The sequence below is a fragment of the Salvelinus alpinus genome, chromosome 15 (genome assembly GCF_045679555.1).
Source record: "Salvelinus alpinus chromosome 15, SLU_Salpinus.1, whole genome shotgun sequence".
Classification (NCBI taxonomy): Eukaryota; Metazoa; Chordata; class Actinopteri; order Salmoniformes; family Salmonidae; genus Salvelinus; species Salvelinus alpinus.
Window position 1 is genome coordinate 12,998,500 of NC_092100.1, and position 22,547 is coordinate 13,021,046.

Sequence of the window (22,547 nt, forward strand, 5' to 3'; positions counted from 1 at the left end):
CTCTCTAGGTTTCTTCCTAGTTTCCTGCCTTTCTAAGAAGTTTTTCCTAGCCACTATGATTCTACATCTGCATTGCTTGCTCTTTAGGGTTTTAGGCTTTGTTTCTGTATAAGCACTTTGTGACATCTGCTGATGTAAAAATGGTTTTGTAAATACATTTGATTGACCAAATAATCTGTAATTGTGGTGAGCAAGAAATAATGTCAATGCCTGGAAAAGAATGTGGCCTTAAAAATCTTTGGAGGAACAAAACAATCAATCTCTACTGCTAATAATGATGTCCATTCTACATACTTCATTTCTATGTTCAACACTTCATAGAGTCTACATATTTAATTTATATGTTCAACACTTCATAAAGTCTACATATTTAATTTCTATGTTCAACACTTCATAAAGTCTACATATTTAATTTCTATGTTCAACACTTCGTAGAGTCTACATATAAAATGTATATGTTCATCAATGCATTGGCAAAAGGTAGGGAAGGCATGGGCACTAAAGATTATGGCCAGGATTTAATCCAAACGAGCTTTGTTGGCTAAGCGCCATTTTAAGGTAATTTCTGATTTAGATGACATATGCAGCATTTACTGTGAATGCAGTCTCCATGATTAAACAACCTGGCCTCAGGGCAATTTGTAGGATAGTATACATCCTCCCTTTAATATGATATGTTACGTTGCGTTATGAATGGAATAGCGGTCTGAGGATGTATAGCATCATATGTTTTACCCAGTGGTACCATATCATACAAATTGGATGAATTAAAGTACAATACATTCTGAGGACAATTTTATTGCTTCTTTAATCAGAACAACAGTTTTCAGCTGTGCTAACATAATTGCAAAAGGGTTTTCTAATGATCAATTAGCCTTTTAAAATGATAAACTTGGATTAGCTAACACAATGTGCCATTGGAACACAGGAGTGATGGTTGCTGATAATGGGCCGCTGTGACCCCAAACTTTTGAACGGTAGTGTATATCGTACCAATCAAAAGTTTGGACCCACCTACTCATTCAAGGCTTTTTCTTTATTTTTACTATTTTCTACGTCGTGGAATAATATTGAAGACATCAAAACTATGAAATAACACATCTGGAATTATGTAGTGACCCAAAAAATGTTAAACAAATATATTTTATATTTGAGATTCTTCAAAGTAGCCACCCTTTGCCTTGATGACAGCTTTGCACACTCCTGGCATTCTCTCATCCAGCTTCATGAGGTAGTCATCTGGAATGCATTTCAATTAACAGGTGTGCCTTGTAAAAAGTTAATTTAACAAGGCATATTGTTTAACAGTTTTTTGGTTACTACATGATTCCATATGTGTTATTTCATTAAATCAAATCAAATCAAGTTTATTTTATATAGCCCTTCGTTCATCAGCTAATATCTCGAAGTGCTGTACAGAAACCCAGCCTAAAACCCCAAACAGCAAGCAATGCAGGTGTAGAAGCACGGTGGCTAGGAAAAACTCCCTAGAAAGGCCAAAACCTAGGAAGAAACCTAGAGAGGAACCAGGCTATGAGGGGTGGCCAGTCCTCTTCTGGCTGTGCCGGGTGGAGATTATAACAGAACTATGCCAAGATGTTCAAAATATTCATAAGTGACAAGCATGGTCAAATAATAATCATGAATAATTTTCAGTTGGCTTTTCATAGCCGATCATTAAGAGTTGAAAATAGCAGGTCTGGGACAGGTGGCGGTTCCATAACCGCAGGCAGAACAGTTGAAACTGGAATAGCAGCAAGGCCAGGTGGACTGGGGACAGCAAGGAGTCATCATGCCCGGTAGTCCTGACGTATGGTCCTAGGGCTCAGGTCCTCTGAGAGAGAGAAAGAAACAGAGAATTAGAGAGAGCCAAGATTTTCAAAATGTTCATAAATGACAAGCATGGTCAAATAATAATCCGGAATAAATATCAGTTGGCTTTTCATAGCCGATCATTAAGAGTTGAAAAGGGGGGGCCAGAGACAATTACTCGATGCCGACACATCTTTCTAGCTGATTTACAGGCTGAAGCTATGTTGTGCTTGGTGACCTCTGACTGTTTCATCCTAACATCGTTGGTGCCGACGTGGATAACAATATCTCTATACTCTCTACACTCACCAGTTTTAGCTTTAGCCAGCACCATCTTCAGATTAGCCTTAACGTCGGTAGCCCTGCCCCCTGGTAAACATTGTATGATCGCTGGGTGATTCGTTTTAAGTCTAATACTGCGGGTAATGGAGTCGCCAATGACTAGGGTTTTCAATTTGTCAGAGCTAATGGTGGGAGCCTTCGGCGTCTCAGACCCCGTAACGGGAGGAGTAGAGACAAGAGAAGACTCGGCCTCAGACTCCGACTCGCTACTCAATGGGGAAAACCGGTTGAAAGTTTCTGTCGGCTGAATGAGCGACACCGGTTGAGCATTCCAACAGCATTTCCCTCCAGAAGCCATGAGAAAATTGTCCGGCTGCGGGGACAGTGCGGAGGGATTTATACTAACGTTACTATCTGTACTTACTGGTGGCACAGACGCTGTTTCTTCCTTTCCTACACTGAAATTACCCTTGCCTAACGATTGCGTCTGAAGCTGGGCTTGCAGCACAGCTATCCTCGCCGTAAGGCGATCATTCTCCTGTATATTATGAGTACAGCGAATGCAATTAGAAGACATCATGTTAATGTTACTACTTAGCTTCGGCTGTTGAAGGTGCTGACGAACCATGTCCAGATAAAGCGTCCGGAGTGAAAAAGTTGAATGAGGGAAAAAAGTTGTGATGGAAAAACAAAAAATATAAACGGTAATTAAAAAGAAAAAAAAAACGTAAAGTTGTCAGCTAGCAAAGCAAAGCTAGCAAAGTAAAGTTGGCAACAAAACGCACAGCAACACGTCTGCAAATTCAAGTTTTGATGTCTTCACTATTATTCTACATTGTAGAAAATAGTACAAATAAGAAAAACACTTGAATGAGTGGGTAATGGCAGAGAGTTTAGAGTACTGTTTTGCTTTGACCAGCTGTCGCAATGCTTTCCTCTAATGTGGCAATTGTCAAATCCAGCCAACATGTTGAGGTTGGCCCCACCTGGATTATATATGGACTTCATGGGTTTCAACTGGGCAAGGGCTCTAAATGGATATCTTAGCTGGTACCCAGTGGGGTTAATTTTGGGCCAGACATGGACAAACCCATGTGGGTTATAGTGTAAGTCCCGTAATGACCTGAATAATTATTTCGTGGGCAAACTGGTGTTGTTTCTTTCAGAAATAATGATTGGGACCAAATCGGGTTTATCATTTGGGTCACAAACAGGCAAACCCATGTGGGCTACAACCAAATGGGCTATATTTGGTTTGAATATGGTCATGTACTGTCTATGGGAATCAATTGGGCATACCAACCGGGTCACAAATGGGAAAACCCTTGTGGGCTAAAACACGGGTCCTAATTGGGCCCTTTACCAATTTGTAACACCTGTAACACCTGTAACACCTGGTGTGAATATGGTCCGGAACTGTCTTATGTAACCATGCCAAATGTAACATATTATACTAATTTGAGTGTCCCGGATTTGAGTTTATTATGTTATGTCTAGTCTATGAGACCAGGCTGTTCCACCCTCCACTGCATACAGGTAGGCTGTATGATTCTGCTTGCTCTGGAGTCCAGAGAAGTGAAATGTGTCTCCAGTTTCTAAGAGTAGCAAATAGATTTTAAGACATGTCTGCATTGAGCTCTGGTGAGAAAACTACAGTGGCAAACTTAAGTTATGTGTAATCATACAACAAAACAGCACATTAGGCAGATTAAACATTCTATGAGCAAGAAACAGTGTGCTAACAACAAAAAAGGACCAAACCAGTTAAGGGCGTACATATCTTTGTTTCTACCAGAAAACAGAAAGTAGACAAACTGCATTGCATTGATGGGCAGGGACAAGGTTAGTGATATAACTTGCTGTAAGTGAAACTAAAGTTGAGCATTAAGCTTTGTAACTGAGAGCCCTAGCTTCTCTGAAACGTCACAATAGAACCCGGTGGGATAATCTAAGAACAGAAAGAACATTCAGAAAACAAAGCATCGGGTAAGTAGAGAGTGATATGGGTCCAGTTTTTCAAAAGTTATCTGATCGGATTTCGGCAATCGGATAGGACTAAATGTTAGAATTGGGTTTTTCCAAAATATGAAAAAAAAAGAGACCTCTGGATAGGGATTCGGCTTTGGTAATCCAATCTGCCCTTTAATCAGGATTAAATGTCATTTCAAAACTCAAAGGTAGTGATAAGGATAATTTTGATGCTGAAAATCAGGATTATCTTGGTCCCACTGGAAGGGTGGAATCAGGGTGGATTTAGACAGGTGTATTTAGACAGGTGGAAGGCACAACAACCAAGACGTGTCATTGTAACTAAGGTGAGATGGTTTAAAAAAACGTTCTTACAATTAAAAACCGAAGGTTCATTATGTTAAATTGACCGCAGTATAAGTATGTAGTCAGTTGTTATATTGAGAAGCGTCAAAAAAATGCATCTAATTGCTTATAAGTGATATGCAGGCTATATTTTTAATCTAGGAACCTTTATTCATGTAATTTACTCATCTCTGTTTCCCTATGACAGTGTAGAAGTAGTACCACAACCTGTCCAGTAGATGGCAAGGTGTAGGCCTGTTCAAAGCACTGACAATCTGGATACTGTAATCTTGATATTGTGGGATCTGGATCAGAATGATCCTGTCCGATTATTTTCTGAAAAAATGTCTCAAAAACAACCACATTGATCTGATCCTGCATAGCAAAAGAGAGGATTACAGAATCCGGATCATTCTGATCCAGATGAAACATTTTGAAAAACTGGCCCCTGAGAAAGACAAATGTAATCTCAGCCCTATTTCGGTTCATTCAGTTATGATCATTTCCTTGTTTGATACGAGGCATACTTTCTATATGTAATTGTAAGGTTATTCTGTGTATTACTATCAATTGTCTGAAGGGTACTACTACTACTGTATTTATGTGAAATTGACTAAATTAAAGCTGATAATATTTGTGATCAAGAACAATCCGATGATAGGAAATCCATCACAATTGTAAAACTGCTAAAACCATGTTTTTAGATTGGTTAAACTTGTATTTGTCTCATAACTTGAAAGTTTTAACTATCAAGACTTGACTGAACGCATTAAATGTTTCATAGTTTCACCTTTGGTCTCTGTCTAGATATGGCCACCCCCAGCAGTCTCCTGTCTGAAGATCAGTTACTGTGCTCTATCTGTTTGGATGTCTTCACTGAGCCAGTCACCACTTCATGTGGACACAACTTCTGCAAGGACTGTATCAGCAGGTATTGGGATAGCGCTGGCCTCTGCCAGTGTCCAATGTGTAACGAGAAATTCAACAGGAGACCTGAGCTTCATATCAACACAACATTGAGAGAAGTTGTAGAGAAGTTGTAGTCCCCTGCCATACCGGGAGAAGTATCCTGTGAAGTCTGCACTGGGAGGAAGTTAAAGGCTCTGAAATCCTGCTTAGTGTGCCTAGCCTCTTACTGTGAGACTCACCTGGAGCCTCATCAGAGAGTCCCGGCGTTAAGGAAACACAAGTTGATTGACCCTGTTGAGAACCTGGAAGACAGGATGTGTAAGAAGCACGAGAGACCTCTGGAACTGTTCTGTAGGACTGACCAGACGTGTGTTTGTCAATTCTGCACTGAGACAGACCACAAGGCTCATAATACTGTCCCTCTAGAGGAAGAGTGTGGAGAGAGGAAGGTTAAACTGGGGAAAACTGAGGCAGATGTTCAGCAGATGATCCAGGAACGACTGCAGAAGGTTCAGGAGATCAAACACTCAGTAGAGCTCAGCAAGAAAGACGCAAGGAGAGAGATATCAGACAGTGTGCAGGTCTTCACTGATCTGGTGCGCTCCATTGAGAGAAGCCAGGGTGAGCTCAATGAGGTGATTGAGGAGAAGCAGAAAGCAACAGAGAGGCGGGCTAAATGGCTCATTGAAGAGCTGGAGCAGGAAATCACTGAGCTAAAGGGGAGAAGCACAGACCTGGAGCAGCTCTTACACACTGGGGACCACCTCCACCTCCTCCAGAGCTTCCCATCCCTGTGCACCCCTCCACACACCCAGGACTGGTCTGAGATCAGTGTTCACAGTGATCTGTGTGTTGGGACCTTGATGAGAGCTGTGTTTCAGCTGGACGAAACACTGAATAAAGAGATGGAGAAGCTACCTGAAGTCAAACTGAAGCGGATGAAGAGGATGCAGCAGTATGAAGTGAATATAACTTTGGATCCTGATACAGCACATCCTGAACTTATCCTCTCTGAAGATGGGAAACAAGTGAGACATGGAGACACACAAAGAAATCTCCCTGACAACCCAGAGAGGTTTGAAAGAGTTGTTAATGTCCTAGGAAAGGATGGCTTCTCGTCAGGGAGATTTTATTATGAGGTGACGGTCAAGGGGAAGATTGAGTGGGATTTAGGAGTGGCCAGTGAGTCCATCAACAGGAAGGGTCCGATCACACTGAGCCCTAAGAATGGATACTGGGCTGTGTGGCTGAGGAATGGAAACGAGTACAAGGCTCTTGGTGACCCCCGTGTCTTGCTATCCCTGAAAGAGAAGCCCCAGAAGGTGGGGGTGTTTGTGGATTATGAGGAGGGTCAAGTCTCCTTCTACGATGTAGAGGCCAGGTCTCATATCTACTCTTTCACTGGCTGCACCTTCACTGAGAAACTCTATCCATACTTTAGCCCCTGTTTTAATGATGGTATTAAAAACTCTGCCCCTCTGATCATCTCTCCTGTCAATAACACAAACTGATTATCAAGTCTCAGATGTGTTGTTGGAATGGGAACAAATCAGTAAATTAAAGGGACATTTAAAAAATGTTCAACTTCATCATTATCTCCAGCACCACCCCATCAACATATGTGAAAATGGAGCGTTTCTATGTTTTGTCCTAAAAAAAGATTGTCAACCAATTAGTAGACAGTTAGTAGGCAATGACTTCTCCTAATTGGTTAAAATCACGATGCACACCGATGATGATGAATATGAAGTTAACTTTTTTTTTAAATGTCCCTTTTAAGTCAAGTTTCATAATACATTTTTCATTTCCATTAAACTATATCCTTGAGATCTTAGTATCTGAAAATTAAGGTTATTCAATTATATTGTATTCTCTGTCTCTGTATTCCTATTAAAAGCAAATGTTTGTATTTACTGAAGGAAAACCATCAAATTAAATGATCTTAAATAAAAAGCAATTACGTCTACTGTAGATCGCTTTGATTATTCTTACTTACCCAAAAAGCTGACAATTGACAATAAAAGCTAACCGTTGTGTGACATTTTGGTTCGACATATCATAGGAACAGAGGGGGAGATCAGCTTAGCTGAAATGTATCAACCTGTTGTTTTGTGTAGGCCTATCCACACAATACACACAATATTTATTAATACACCTCTTTACAATCAGTTGCTCCAGTGTCAATCAGCTCATCAGCTGTTAGCCAGGAACTAGATCCCGCTTCAATGGATCACTCTTTAAAGGGACAGGGTAGCCTTTTTCTCTACCACTCCACAGAAAGAGATCAATATCTCCCAGAATATTGTTTCATTGTTTTATCAGAAAAATGGATAACACTTTACTTGACACGCAGTGTCATAACACTTCATGACAAGGTCATAACCATGTCATAACATGTCATAACAGCTGACATACCTTGTTATAACCATGTCATAACATGTCATAACAGCTGATGTAACTTGTCATAACCTGTCATAATATGGTCATATCAGGTGACATAATTTGTCAGAATGACATTTGTCTGTCGTTCTGCCCCTGAACAAGGCAGTTAACACACTGTTCTTAGACCGTCATTGAAAATAAGAATTTGTTCTTAACTGACTTGCCTAGTTAAATAAAGGTAAAGTAAATAAATAAAATAAATAACCTGTCATAATATGGTCATAACACTGTTGTAACATAGAAAGATCTGAGAGTGATATATCAGAGTATTCTCTGATGCAGACAGGTCAAGTTGGGGGCTGTTTTCCTACAACGCCTGGATGACTTGGAGATTATCCTGTCGGTAGAGTTTCACTGGACTGGGAGGGGTTCTGGGACACATGGCACTGTCCATCAACGTGAGGGAGAAAACAATACTAAAGAGATAGGGCTTGCTTTGTCCAGACTTCTGGACTAGGGAACCCCACAGATAAACACCACATGGATTGTCAAACTTACAATGTTATTCGGACATGTTTGCCATACCGGGTAGGGGTGGGAGTAGTGGGAGGAGTTAGGTGTGTGATGGAGAAGTGTGGGCGGGACTCATCCAGCTCTTTTTCATCTAAGTAGATGGTATATTTGCGATGCTTGGTTCCACTGTTATATTTTAAGCATTTTATGTTTAGCACCCTGTATCATCCTGAGCCTTCCATCCTGCTATTCAGAGGTCACTGGGAAGTTTTTACCTAACGTGGTGTTACTGGGGGATACAATATTTACAGATTTATCCTCTCAATGACTAGGCCATAGACACTCCAATGGCAGTGTTCTCAGTGACAACAATACACACCTCATAGGAGAATGGAGACCAGTTATGCAGGAGGAAAATTGAGCTAACGAGTGATAGCCCATTGAAATTGGAGCTTAATATAATTTAATCTCTCGTGACCTTTCAACTGTGGCTTCCGTGGCAACTTCCCATGGGTCTTCCAGGCTTGATCCCTCTAACCTGTGTTTCTGGGAAGAATGACAGATATGGGTCAGCAATGCAAACACAGAGTGCGAATGAACCACATCAGTCATGTAGTGAACCACATCAGTCATGGAGTGAACCACATCAGTCATGTAGTGAACCACATCAGTCATGGAGTGAACCACATCAGACATGGAGTGAACCACATCAGTCATGGAGTGAACCACATCAGTCATGTAGTGAACCACATCAGTCATGTAGTGAACCACATCAGACATGGAGTGAACCACATCAGTCATGGAGTGAACCACATCAGTCATGTAGTGAACCACATCAGTCATGGAGTGAACCACATCAGTCATGGAGTGATGCACATCAGTCATGTAGTGAACCACATCAGTCATGTAGTGAACCACATCAGTCATGTAGTGAACCACATCAGTCATGGAGTGAACCACATCAGACATGGAGTGAACCACATCAGTCATGGAGTGAACCACATCAGTCATGGAGTGAACCACATCAGTCATGGAGTGAACCACATCAGTCATGTAGTGAACCACATCAGTCATGGAGTGAACCACATCAGTCATGGAGTGAACCACATCAGACATGGAGTGAACCACATCAGTCATGGAGTGAACCACATCAGACATGGAGTGAACCACATCAGTCATGGAGTGAACCACATCAGTCATGGAGTGAACCACATCAGTCATGTAGTGAACCACATCAGTCATGTAGTGAACCACATCAGTCATGTAGTGAACCACATCAGTCATGGAGTGAACCACATCAGTCATGGAGTGAACCACATCAGACATGGAGTGAACCACATCAGTCATGTAGTGAACCACATCAGTCATGTAGTGAACCACATCAGTCATGTAGTGAACCACATCCGTCATGGAGTGAACCACATCAGTCATGGAGTGAACCACATCAGACATGGAGTGAACCACATCAGTCATGTAGTGAACCACATCAGTCATGTAGTGAACCACATCAGACATGGAGTGAACCACATCAGTCATGGAGTGAACCACATCAGTCATGTAGTGAACCACATCAGTCATGGAGTGAACCACATCAGTCATGGAGTGAACCACATCAGACATGGAGTGAACCACATCAGTCATGGAGTGAACCACATCAGTCATTGAGTGAACCACATCAGACATGGAGTGAACCACATCAGTCATGGAGTGAACCACATCAGTCATGGAGTGAACCACATCAGTCATGGAGTGAACCAGATCAGTCATGGAGTGAACCACATCAGTCATGTAGTGAACCACATCAGTCATGGAGTGAACCACATCAGTCATGGAGTGAACCACATCAGTCATGGAGTGAACCACATCAGTCATGGAGTGAACCACATCAGATATGGAGCCGGAGATACCGACAGGAAAGGGGTTTGGTGTGAGGGGTGGGTCAAATTAGAATGGCGATCCATGTCATTTAGGCTGAAGACTTAGGAAAGAGGGATTTTCTTTTGATGAGTGCAGATCATTTGACTTGTATTATATTAGAGGCATACCCATTTGCCTTTACCATGCCAAAGCCAGCTCTCCCTGGGTCTCTGCTTCCTGTGCCCCCGAAAGAGTTGCAAGAAACAGGTACAAAATCCAATGTATTTGTTGGTCAGAGGAGAGCTTCCATCCAATATGACATAAGCACAAACGGGAAAACCATCCAGCATGTGTACCATATTTGAACCACACTAGTGATGCTGGAAAGAAGTTGCATCACAGCAGTAAAGCCAAGGCTATCGTGGTGTGTATAATGACACGGGTCTATTTTGGAGGACAGTGTGAGAGGAGAGATATGTCAGCTGTTCAGCATTAGGCTTTACCAAAGCAGAAAAAGAGAGAGAGGTCTGCTGGCTGACTGTCTGCTCCGGGGGGATCGACAGATAGGCTAGCCCTCCAACCTGGGCATTCTCTCTCCCTGCCAAACGTTTGTTGTTGATCTTGAGGGATTTGGGGAAAAAGAAGACAAGAGTCGGATATACCTTTCATGACGGACTGACATTTTTTGGAAGCATTTGTCTGCTTTTTTGTCCCACTGAAAGTGGTATTTCAGTTCGGATACTGAGAGGACGTGAGAAGAAATACATTTTCCCAGAATACAGCTAACCAGGTTTAAGGTGGGTACACCACAGCAGGTGTTATAGTTATCTTTGTGACTTGAATATTTTTAACATGTCATTGCATTACAAGTGATCAATGCAATGTTGTTGTTTTTCTGCCACTTACCTATTTCCATCAAGAAATTGTTAATTATTGGAGAACTTAATGCTCATAGTTCTGAGAATTGTGACGTTACAGGTGTTCACATAATTTTTTGTGTGTACAATTTAAAATCTGTTTAACATTGTAATCTATTGGCTGTTCTGCTCTCTGTTCCTGCAGTGACAGATTGTTAGTATGTCGTCCAGCATTTAGTACAGTAGACTGAATAACGCCAGACAGTTGCCCATTTGGTCTAGTTGTTTAGATTTTTACATTAGTCTCACCTCCTATGGAAAAAGACAGTCCCGGGTGGGAGATGCATGAGGGTTAATCAGATACTCTCTTCACAGCTGTTTGGATACCTAAATTATGTGAAGTGACTTTGGCTGACCTTCTTTTGTTGATAACCTAATTGGGATTTGTTGACATTACATATGGTCTGTAAGACAGTGCTGTCTGAGATTGAGAATGTGTCTGTATTTCTGTATTAAGCATACAGCACCATATGACGTGGCAGGGCATTTGATGGGGTGGTGTTCTGCCTTAGATGGAAGGTGGCCCACCCCCACTGGAATTACTTACTGCCTTATTACCCCATTACAGTGCCTTGCAAAAGTATTCATCCCCTTGGTGTTTTTTTGATGCATTACAACCTGTAATTTAAATGGATTTTTATTTGGATTTCATGTAATAGACATACACAAAATAGTCCAAATTGGTGAAGTGAAATAAAAAAATTGTTTGTTTAAAAAAATTCTAAAAAATATATACTTTTTAAGTGGTGCGTGTATATGTATTCACCCCCTTTGCTATGAAGCCCCTAAATAAGATCTGGTGCAACCAATTACCTTCAGAAGTCACATAATTAGTTAAATAAAGTCCACCTGTGTGCAATCTAAGTGTCACATGATCTCAGTATATATACACCTGTTCTGAAAGGCCCCAGAGTCAGCAACACGACTAAGCAAGGTGCACCACCAAGCAAGGAACACCATAAAGACCAAGGAGCTCTCCAAAGAGGTCAGGGATAAAGTTGGGTTATAAAAAAATATACCTAACTTTGAACATCCCATGGAGCACCATTAAATCCATGATTAAAAAACTGAAAGAATATGGCACCACAATAAACCTGCCAAGAGAGGGCCTTCCACCAAAACTCACGGACCAGGCAAGGAGGGCATTAATCAGAGTGAACATAGAGACCAAAGATAACCCTGAAGGAGCTGCAAAGCTCCACAGCAGAGATTGGAATAACTGTCCATAGAACCACTTTAAGCCGGACACTCCACAGAGCTGGGCTTTACGGAGGCGTGGTCAGAAAAGCCATTGCTTAAAGAAAATAATAACCTAACACGTTTGGTGTTCATCAAAAGGCATGTGGGAGACTCCCCAAACATATGGTAGAAGGTTCTCTGGTCAGATGAGACTAAAATCTATCTTTTTGGCCATCAAGGAAAATGCTATGTCTGGCGCAAACCCAACACCTCTCATCACCCAGAGAACACCATCATGGTGGTGGCAGCATTATGCTGTGGGGATGTTTTTCATCGGCAGGGACTGGGAAACTGGTCAGAATTGAGGGAATGATGGATGGCGCTAAATACATGGACATTCTTGAGGGAAACCTGTTTCAGTCTTCCAGAGATTTGAGACTGGGACGGAGGTTCACCTTCCAGCATGACAATGATCCTAAGCATACTGCTAAAGCAACACTTGAGTGGTTTAAGGGGAAACATTTACATGTCTTGGAATGGCCTAGTCAAAGCCCAGACCTCAATCCAATTGAGAATCTGTGGTATGACTTAAAGATTGCTGTACACCAGCGAAACCCATCCAACTTTAAGGAGGTGGAGCAGTTTTGCTTTGAAGAATGGGCAAAAATCCCAGTGGCTAGATGTGCCAAGCTTATAAAGACATACCCCAAGAGACTGGCAGCTGTAATTGCTGCAAAAGCTGGCTCTACAAAGTATTGACTTTGGGGGGTTGAATAGTTATGCACGCTCAAGTTTTCAGTTTTTTTTTGTCGTATTTCTTGTTTGTTTCACAATAAAAAATATTTTGTAAATCAAATGATACCAACCCCCAAATACAATTTTAATTCCAGGTTGTAAGGCAACAAAATATGAAAAATGGGGGTGCCTACTTTCGCAAGCCACTGTAAAGTGGATGTAAATTGTGGTGCCACATGCATTGCATGTGCTTGTGCACAAATACTTGTATAGGTCTATGCATCACTGTGTCCTATTGGAGAAGTTGCAGATGCTGTTGAGAGGTACTGATACCTGTTATTTTCTACGTCTACACGACTGTTTTTACTCTACACAACGCAGACTGAAACCCATTATAAAATGGGAAAAATGCCAAGGGGGGTGAATTCCTTCGCAAGCCACTGTAGTTGGTGGAGCCTCAATAACCCCTCGATTCCATGAATTTATATGTTATTGTGGTTTTCCTATTGGGTTGTGTCACTTAGCTCTATGATTGACAGCTCTTGATTGTCAAACTCATTCCATGGAGGGCCTTGCGTCTGCTGTTTTTTCCCCCTTTTTTCTTTCAATTAAGACCTAGACAACCAGGTGAGGGGAGTTCCTTACTAAGACCTAGACAACCAGGTGAGGGGAGTTTCTTACTGAGACCTAGACAACCAGGTGAGGGGAGTTCCTTACTAAGACCTAGACAACCAGGTGAGGGGAGTTCCTTACTAAGACCTAGACAACCAGGTGAGGGGAGTTCCTTACTAAGACCTAGACAACCAGGTGAGGGGAGTTCCTTACTGAGACCTAGACAACCAGGTGAGGGGAGTTCCTTACTAAGACCTAGACAACCAGGTGAGGGGAGATCCTTACTAAGACCTAGACACCAGGTGAGGGGAGTTCCTTACTAAGACCTAGACAACCAGGTGAGGGGAGTTCCTTACTGAGACCTAGACAACCAGGTGAGGGGAGTTCTTTACTAAGATCTAGACACCAGGTGAGGGGAGTTCCTTACTAAGATCTAGACAACCAGGTGAGAGGAGTTCCTTACTAAGATCTAGACAACCAGGTGAGTGGAGTTCCTTACTAAGACCTAGACAACCAGGTGAGGGGAGTTCCTTACTAAGACCTAGACAACCAGGTGAGGGGAGTTCCTTACTAAGACCTAGACAACCAGGTGAGGGGAGTTCCTTACTGAGACCTAGACAACCAGGTGAGGGGAGTTCCTTACTAAGATCTAGACAACCAGGTGAGGGGAGTTCCTTACTAAGATCTAGACAACCAGGTGAGGGGAGTTCCTTACTAAGATCTAGACAACCAGGTGAGGGGAGTTCCTTACTAATCAATGACCTTAATTCATCAATAAAGTACAAGGGAGGAGCGAAAAACCGCAGACACTCAGCCCTCCTTAGAATGAGTTTGACACGTGATCTAACCCATTGTGAGGTTAATGGATCCTCTTTTCTCATTACTAGCATACATACTTTACATGCAGACTGCTGAGTCTATATTAGTGAAGCTGAGCTCAGGCAAGTATTGAGGTGTCAGAGATTACTTCATTATACAGGCCCAGCCACGCCACATCCAAGTATAACCATATTAAAGTGTTGCTCTCGGGTTCTGGCCACATTGGTCCTCCATTTTAACACATGTCAATGAGAATGAGAGAGTGGAGAGGTTATTTACAAGTCAACATGAAAATGTTCTTGACTTATAGCATGTTTTAAAAGATGTATGAAACTGTATAGTTTTAGCCCTAGGGACAACCTAGGGATACGGACAAGGGGAAAGCCAATCAGAAGTGGCTCAGGCCATCCCTCCTGACAGACCATGGGAGATAGGTCTGGGAGAAAACTAGCTGCTGCAAGTAAGACCTCTACTCGATGGCACACATTCTATTCAGTTACTTGTCTTCACCTTTGTGTTTCCTTCTAATTTATTCAATATTCAATGACCCGTTATATAAATATGAAAAGTGTGTGTGTTTTACTTTCTGACCGTCTGTCTGCAGAGAGCCAGACCCAGCTACTGGTGGTGAAGGGTCTGGAGGATGTGGAGGTGTGTGAGAGCGAGGGTTGCTCCTTCGAGGTGACCCTCAACCTGTCCTACATAGATGGCACGTGGACCAAGGACGGGGTCAAGCTCAAGTCCAAGCCTACCTGTCGCATCACTACCCATCGGAATAAACACACTCTCACCTTCACCCGGGTCACCTTAGGAGACACTGGCCTGTTCTCCTTCCAGACTGATGGTGCCCAAAGCTGTATTCAAACCTCAGGTCAACTCATTGTCATAGGTAACATTATGACAGGACACAACAGAGGAGTAATGCAAAGTACAGGGACAATTGTATGACCATCTTTCAGTCTAATTATTCTGTAATAGCTTGGAAGTCTACATTAGCTCGATATCTTCTCACTAACTTGACATCCAGGCTAATGGCTTGGCCTAGAAACAACACACATTTATAGATAAATCACAGTACAGATCACAGATACATCAGTACGTATTTAGATCAAACCCCATACTGGATCTCTAGGTAATGTCTGGCACTACTGTCTGTCTGTCTGTCTGTCTGTCTGTCTGTCTGTCTGTCTGTCTGTCTGTCTGTCTGTCTGTCTGTCTGTCTGTCTGTCTGTCTGTCTGTCTGTCTGTCTGTCTGTCTGTCTGTCTGTCTGTCTGTCTCTGTCTGTCTGTCTGTCTGTCTGTCTGTCTGTCTGTCTGTCTGTCTGTCTGTCTGTCTGTCTGTCTGTCTGTCTGTCTGTCTGTCTGTCTGTCTGTCTGTCTGTCTGTCTGTCTGTCTGTCCGTCTGTCTGTGGTTGTCTGCCAGCCAGAGACATCCAGATCGTGAAGGAATTGGAAGATGAGGAAGTGACTGAGAGGCAGAGTGTGACCTTCCAATGCGAGGTCAACTATGACAATGTGGACGGGCGCTGGTACAGAGACAACACCAGGATCAAACACGGAGACAACGTCAAGATCAGACATGAGGGTGAGCATGGGACACAACTGAGACGAGTCATGGACATGTGTCTACAGGTCAGGATTCTACTGATTAAACATGTATTTCTATCTGAATATAGGTCAAACTCACACCATGTGCTTCAAGTCTGTAAGGCCAGCAAATGCTGGGGAGATCAAGTTCACTGCAGACAGGGTCTCGTCCTATGCAATTCTCACAGTAAAAGGTAAACAGCTATTTTGAGATTCAACAATATCTATGCTCCTCAGTGACTCAAAAACATCTATCTGGCCCTAAGTGACCTTCTCTGATTAATGTTCACTAAACAATCGTTCAATGTTACTGCTGTCTCCACAGAGCTGCCTGTGCAGATAGTGAAGCCTCTGAGAGTGAAGATTGCTATGTACAAACACAAAGGCCTGCTGGAGTGCCAAGTGTCACGGGCCAACGCCCAGGTCAGGTGGTTCAAGAACAGGAATGAGATCCAGCCCAGCCAGAAGCACCAGATCGTCAGCGATGACATCTACAGGCAGCTCCACATCGACGACGTGGCCTCATCTGATGAGGACACCTACACCTGTGATGCTGGTGATGACAAGACATCCTGTCAGCTGTTAGTGGAGGGTGAGATGCTCACACTCATTGTGATTAGTTCTGACTTATTATTAACAGTTCCAGTGTTACTTATATTCCTAATATTAAACGTTAATAAACAGTTTATAAGCAAATCTTCATACAAAGTGTGTGTGTCCCCCTCTTACTTACAATCGATGAATCACCAAAACCCCTCCTTCAACCAAATATACTGTATCCACAATGAAGTAATCCAACTATCTATCTCACTCCCTTCCTGGAGTGTACCCTTTCTCTCTGCCATTTACTCTGTTTCTCTGGATGTGAAGATACTGATGGGGTGTGTGTGCTCCCTATGCGTGCAGAGCAGGCTATCAGCATAGTGCGGGGACTGAGGTCCCTGGAGGTTACAGAGCCCAGGGAGGCCCTGTTCCAGGTGGAGATCAGCCTGCGGGTGGGGAGACCTCCCAAGTGGACCCTGGATGGAGAGGTCCTGATGGAGGGGCCTAGAGTGAGCATAGACCGGGAAGGTACCATGCACACCCTCTGCTTCAGCAGCACAGACAGCTCTATGACAGGCCCCGTGCAGTTCAACGCCGGGAAGAGCCGCTCTGCCGCACAGCTCACTGTGAAGGGTAAGGTAGTTCATTGATTATCACTAAGTGAAAGTTGGAACGAACCCCTGCTTACTTTTGACAGTGGCCCTCCAGGCTCTGGGCTAGATCACTGTATTGCTAGAGGTTTGTACAGGACAGTATTACAGTATATCATTATTCATCTCTGTATCTTCCCAGAGCGCCCTCTAAAGGTGGTCCACCCCATGCCAGACGTGGAGGCTAAAGAGAACAGCTCAGTCACACTGAGCTGTCAATTTGCCCCCTCCCCCAGGGTGGTACGCTGGTACAGGGGCCGCACCGCCCTGCAGACGTCCAGCAAGTACAGCATGAGGACGGAGAAGAGCCAGGCAGAGCTGACCATCCAGGGTCTCAAGGAGACCGACACCGGCCAGTACAGCTGCATGGCTGGAGGGTCAAAGAGCACGGCTAAGGTCACTGTGGAGGGTGAGGATGATGAATAAAAGAGGAATACAAGTGTTTTTATAGACAAAGCTTCAATGTTCAGATGCTTAATCATGGAAATGAATTGCAGCTTCATGCTTGATTTTGTCTTTATTTACCACAAAGTACTGTATGCTGTGTTTAATCTACACTGTGTTGAACAGTAGATATAAACCAACCCTGACACCATGGATATGAGCTATTTATATTTTTTTCAGTGCGAAGGCTAAAGATCATAAGTCACCTGGAGCACGTGGAAGTGGAGGAGGATAGTAACGCCACGTTCACCTGTGAGCTCAACTATGTGGTCGCCAATGTGCAGTGGCTCCTGAACGACAACCGTCTTAACGCCACCTCCGTCACCAGGATCCAAAACATGGGCACCATCCACAGCCTCACCATCAAAATGCTCCGCCCCCAGGATAGCAGAGTCACGTTCCAAGCCGGCCTGCTCACCGAGTCCACCTCCCTCAAGGTCAAAGGTGAGCCTTGTACAGTTGTCAATTCTCACTTGTGAGCAGCCACTGCAAGAGAAATTGAGAAATAAGTGGAATGCTGGTAGTTGTACGTGTCCAGTCAGTACTGTCTTTAAAGTCTTAAAGCACAGTATCTACATCTTATCGAAAATAAGGCAAATCTGCCAGACTTGATTTTGACTGAGACCTGAAGATGGTTGAATCTGATGTCCTTCAGTAAGGCTGTGGAGGTCATGACATTTCGTCAGCCAGTGATTGTCAAGCAAATTACTGCCAGTCTCACGGTATTTGACCGTTAATTAACATAAACACATTTAGCATCTCCTGGCTTCCATACATAGCCTTCAAGCCACTGATGCAGACCTTGAGAACATCTACATTTTAAAAAGTTGAATAAATCCATGTAATATAGCCTACAACAACACAAAAAATCCATTATTTATTTTAGACAGGACTAAAAAAGCATGATATGAAGAAAATGTAGTCTATTTCAGAAGAACAGAATAGCATACTCTGAGTTGTCCTTACATTAGACCCTGATCTGGCTATGCCATATGGCTGTGGGCTACACTAGTTCATTTAGCAGACAAGATATGCTTAGAATTCTGTGGCATTATTATATATTATTTTATAGTATGAAGAATACAATTGACCATAGCTGAATAAAATAGAAAGGATATTTTCTCCAAATGATTTGAGGGAGTGTTCCCATGCAGCTATTCTGTGTTGAGCTGCTAAAACAAAGAGACAGGTATTTCTATATGCTTAATTTAGATTTACTTATGTAACTTTAGTTGTGATACAAACATTGGGCTGTATGTTTTGATGTTTAATAGATTCTAACGCTTCGAACACACCAACAGTGTCATTGCATTTTGGTACACCAGAATTACATTAATTTCCAATGAAACGCTGGGTTTGCCTTGCAGCATTGCGTTGCAGAGGCAGTTGCTGTTCGTTCGGTGTGGTGCATACGATGCGTCAAACTGTATGCGTAGACGGCTTGACAGAAATGGTAGCAGAAGGGGATTGTGGAACTTTTGTTGCATGCATATCCAGATGATGCTGTGTGTAATTTTGCGCAATGACGCTGTCAGTGTGTTTGAAGCGTAAGGCTGCATGATGAGACTCTAATGATGATTGTATTATGTTTTTGCACAGGCTGTACACACTTCATCAGTCTCTCATTCACAATTTGACAAGCACTTGATAATGCCTACAATTTCCTGGTGGTATCCCCTTTGTGTGGCCATAATGCACCCTAGAAAAATCCATGCCTTTTGCAGCCAGTGGCTGTTGTTGTCACACCCTGACCTTAGTTCCTTTTTTATGTCTCTATTTTGGTTTGGTCAGGGCGTGAGTTGGGGTGGGCATTCTATGTGTTTTTTCTATGTTTTCTATTTCTATGTGTTTGGCCTGGTATGGTTCCCAATCAGAGGCAGTTGTCTATCGTTGTCTCTGATTGAGAACCATACTTAGGTAGCCTTTTCCCACCTGTGGTTTGTGGGTAGTTGTTTCCTGTTTTGTGTTGTTGCACCTTTCAGGACTGTTTCGTTTCGTTCACTCTCTTTGTTGTTTTTTGTTATTCAGTGTTCAGTTTATTTAATTAAATTCATCATGAACACGTACCATGCTGCGTTTTGGTCCACTCCTTCTTCCCAGGACATCCGTTACAGTTGTGCCCTTGGGCTGAATATAATAATTAGAATCCCCTTCTCCCGGTTGCGTGCGTCCTTATCCAATTCCGAGGCGCATATTGAAGATATTGGAAGAACTGTCCACATTTACTTTTCATCAGCCAACAAGATGAGTAGGCCTAATGAAAAGCAAAAGCACTAGCCTATGTCAATCTACTATTCCCCATAGTACAAAAGTCGACCTATTCTGTGCGATAAATAAATATTCCAAACATAGTCTGTGACAGTTGTGGGAGGCGATAGATCCCAAATTAATACAACCACTAGCATAAAAAAAAAGAATTTAAGCACCAAGGCTGACACAACAGATCATAACGTTTAGCTGAAAATATTGATAAACTATTAGGCTACTTCTACACATTATAAGCGAAGCAATGCACACATGGCAGTAGGCTATAAGCGCAAATGTTCTATTAGCAGGAAAACACCATTCAAAAGTGAGATGCTATTATGCATGAAATGCTTTTAAAATAAAGGTGCATTTTTATGGTGAAAATGAACTTCCCCAAATTTGAAACCTGCGTTAGGTTCTATACCTGTTGTAAAGCGGATTAATGTGCTTAATTTTTAGAAGTTATTTGGCCACTTCCGTTGTGATACAAACCTTATCAAAACATATTGGCCTATGGGCTAGGCTACATGAGGTGTGATACTAACCTTATCAAAACATATTGGCCTATGGGCTAGGCTACATGAGGTGTGATACTAACCTTATCAAAACATATTGGCCTATGGGCTAGGCTACATGAGGTGTGATACTAACCTTATCAAAACATATTGGCCTATGGGCTAGGCTACATGAGGTGTGATACAAACCTTATCAAAACATATTGGCCTATGGGCTAGGCTACATGAGGTGTGATACAAACCTTATCAAAACATATTGGCCTATGGGCTAGGCTACATGAGGTGTGATACAAACCTTATCAAAACATATTGGCCTATGGGCTAGGCTACATGAGGTGTGATACTAACCTTATCAAAACATATTGACCTATGGGCTAGGCTACATGAGGTGTGATACTAACCTTATCAAAACATATTGGCCTATGGGCTAGGCTACATGAGGTGTGATACTAACCTTATCAAAACATATTGGCCTATGGGCTAGGCTACATGAGGTGTGATACTAACCTTATCAAAACATATTGGCCTATGGGCTAGGCTACATGAGGTGTGATACTAACCTTATCAAAACATATTGGCCTATGGGCTAGGCTACATGAGGTGTGATACTAACCTTATCAAAACATATTGGCCTATGGGCTAGGCTACATGAGGTGTGATACTAACCTTATCAAAACATATTGGCCTATGGGCTAGGCTACATGAGGTGTGATCCTAACCTTATCAAAATATATTGGCCTATGGGCTAGGCTACATGAGGTGTGATACTAACCTTATCAAAACATATTGGCCTATGGGCTAGGCTACATGAGGTGTGATACTAACCTTATCAAAACATATTGGCCTATGGGCTAGGCTACATGAGGTGTGATACTAACCTTATCAAAACATATTGGCCTATGGGCTAGGCTACATGAGGTGTGATACTAACCTTATCAAAACATATTGGCCTATGGGCTAGGCTACATGAGGTGTGATACTAACCTTATCAAAACATATTGGCCTATGGGCTAGGCTACATGAGGTGTGATACTAACCTTATCAAAACATATTGGCCTATGGGCTAGGCTACATGAGGTGTGATACTAACCTCATCAAAACATATTGGCCTATGGGCTAGGCTACATGAGGTGTGCGACTACAACTTGAAAAAGTTGCAAAAAATAGCCATGCGTTTCTTCCCTTACTGCACACAAGCTGGGAATCATTCACAAGTGATAGGCTAATATTGTCACCCATCAGACTATTCTTGATTTAATCTTGTCTTTACATATACTAAATAATGTATGTGTGAAATTTGTTTTGATTTAGAATGGACCATTATCATGCACCTGTATCGAAACAGGGGCAGCGGGAAAAAATGCATGTCATCCATGCACATAAATAGTGAATGGCGGAACACTTATCCCTGGTTAATTGTCATGCCAGCCAGGTAGGCCATATACTGTTGAAAAGAGAAGCAATGTGCTTAATATTAGAAAAGTTGAGAAATAAATATAGTAGGTCTAGTATATAGAAAGCTGATGGGATCCTCCTCCTTTTAATAGAGCCCGCAGTTGCATAGCCTATAGACATGTTGCGCAACATGACCTCATGGACTCATGAAGTGTTTGATTAGATTTTCGATCACATTTGCATTGATGTCAGATTGATTAGAGGGACAATAGAGTCCTGAGTGCCAGGCAGTTAGCAAGTTTGGTAGGCTATTAATGACCATCAGCAGCATCACAGCTTTGAGAAGCCTAATTACCATGACTAAACGGTCACGTGGAATTTGACTGCCATCATGACTCGTAACCCGCCGGTGTGGCGATAATGCGGTCACTGTAACAGCCCTATCCTTCAGTAACTTTAGACAAGCAAGAGATATAAGAGCCACTGATGCTTGGAAGAATGTGTACTATTAGATCAGGAACTAATGTGTTTGTACTGTTTAATTTATCCTCCAGAAAAGCCAGCGGTGTTCTTGAGGTCTCTAGAAGACATGTCAGGGGAGGAGGAGGGGAAGGTGTGTCTGCAGTGTGAGACCTCTAAGGAAATGGTCACCCCCATCTGGAGGAAGGATGGTACGGTCCTGGCCAGCAGTGACAAACATGAGCTGCTCAAGTTTGGGAAGTCCTTAGCGCTCATCATCCACAGTCTGAGTAAGGATGATGCAGGCCACTATAGCTGTGACCTGGGCACCAGCCAGACCAAGGCCAAGGTCACAATACATGGTATGTATGGTCCAG

The 22,547-nt window shown here is 42.6% G+C and overlaps 1 protein-coding gene and 1 pseudogene across 1 annotated transcript in view; both read left to right on the forward strand.

Annotated features, from left to right (window-relative positions):
• Nucleotides 1-3,962: 3,962 nt before the first annotated feature.
• LOC139539508 (E3 ubiquitin-protein ligase TRIM39-like) lies at nt 3,963-7,287 on the forward strand (annotated as a pseudogene).
• A 5,889-nt stretch (nt 7,288-13,176) lies between these two features.
• LOC139540527 (obscurin-like) overlaps nt 13,177-22,547 on the forward strand; it is a 52,347-nt gene continuing 42,976 nt past the window's right edge. The window contains exons 1-9 of the mRNA XM_071344411.1: nt 13,177-13,222; nt 14,935-15,219; nt 15,754-15,915; nt 16,007-16,111; nt 16,243-16,509; nt 16,824-17,093; nt 17,253-17,519; nt 17,735-17,998; nt 22,266-22,532. Coding sequence (XP_071200512.1) covers nt 13,177-13,222; nt 14,935-15,219; nt 15,754-15,915; nt 16,007-16,111; nt 16,243-16,509; nt 16,824-17,093; nt 17,253-17,519; nt 17,735-17,998; nt 22,266-22,532 — 1,933 coding nt within the window. The remainder of the gene's footprint in view (nt 13,223-14,934; nt 15,220-15,753; nt 15,916-16,006; nt 16,112-16,242; nt 16,510-16,823; nt 17,094-17,252; nt 17,520-17,734; nt 17,999-22,265; nt 22,533-22,547) is intronic.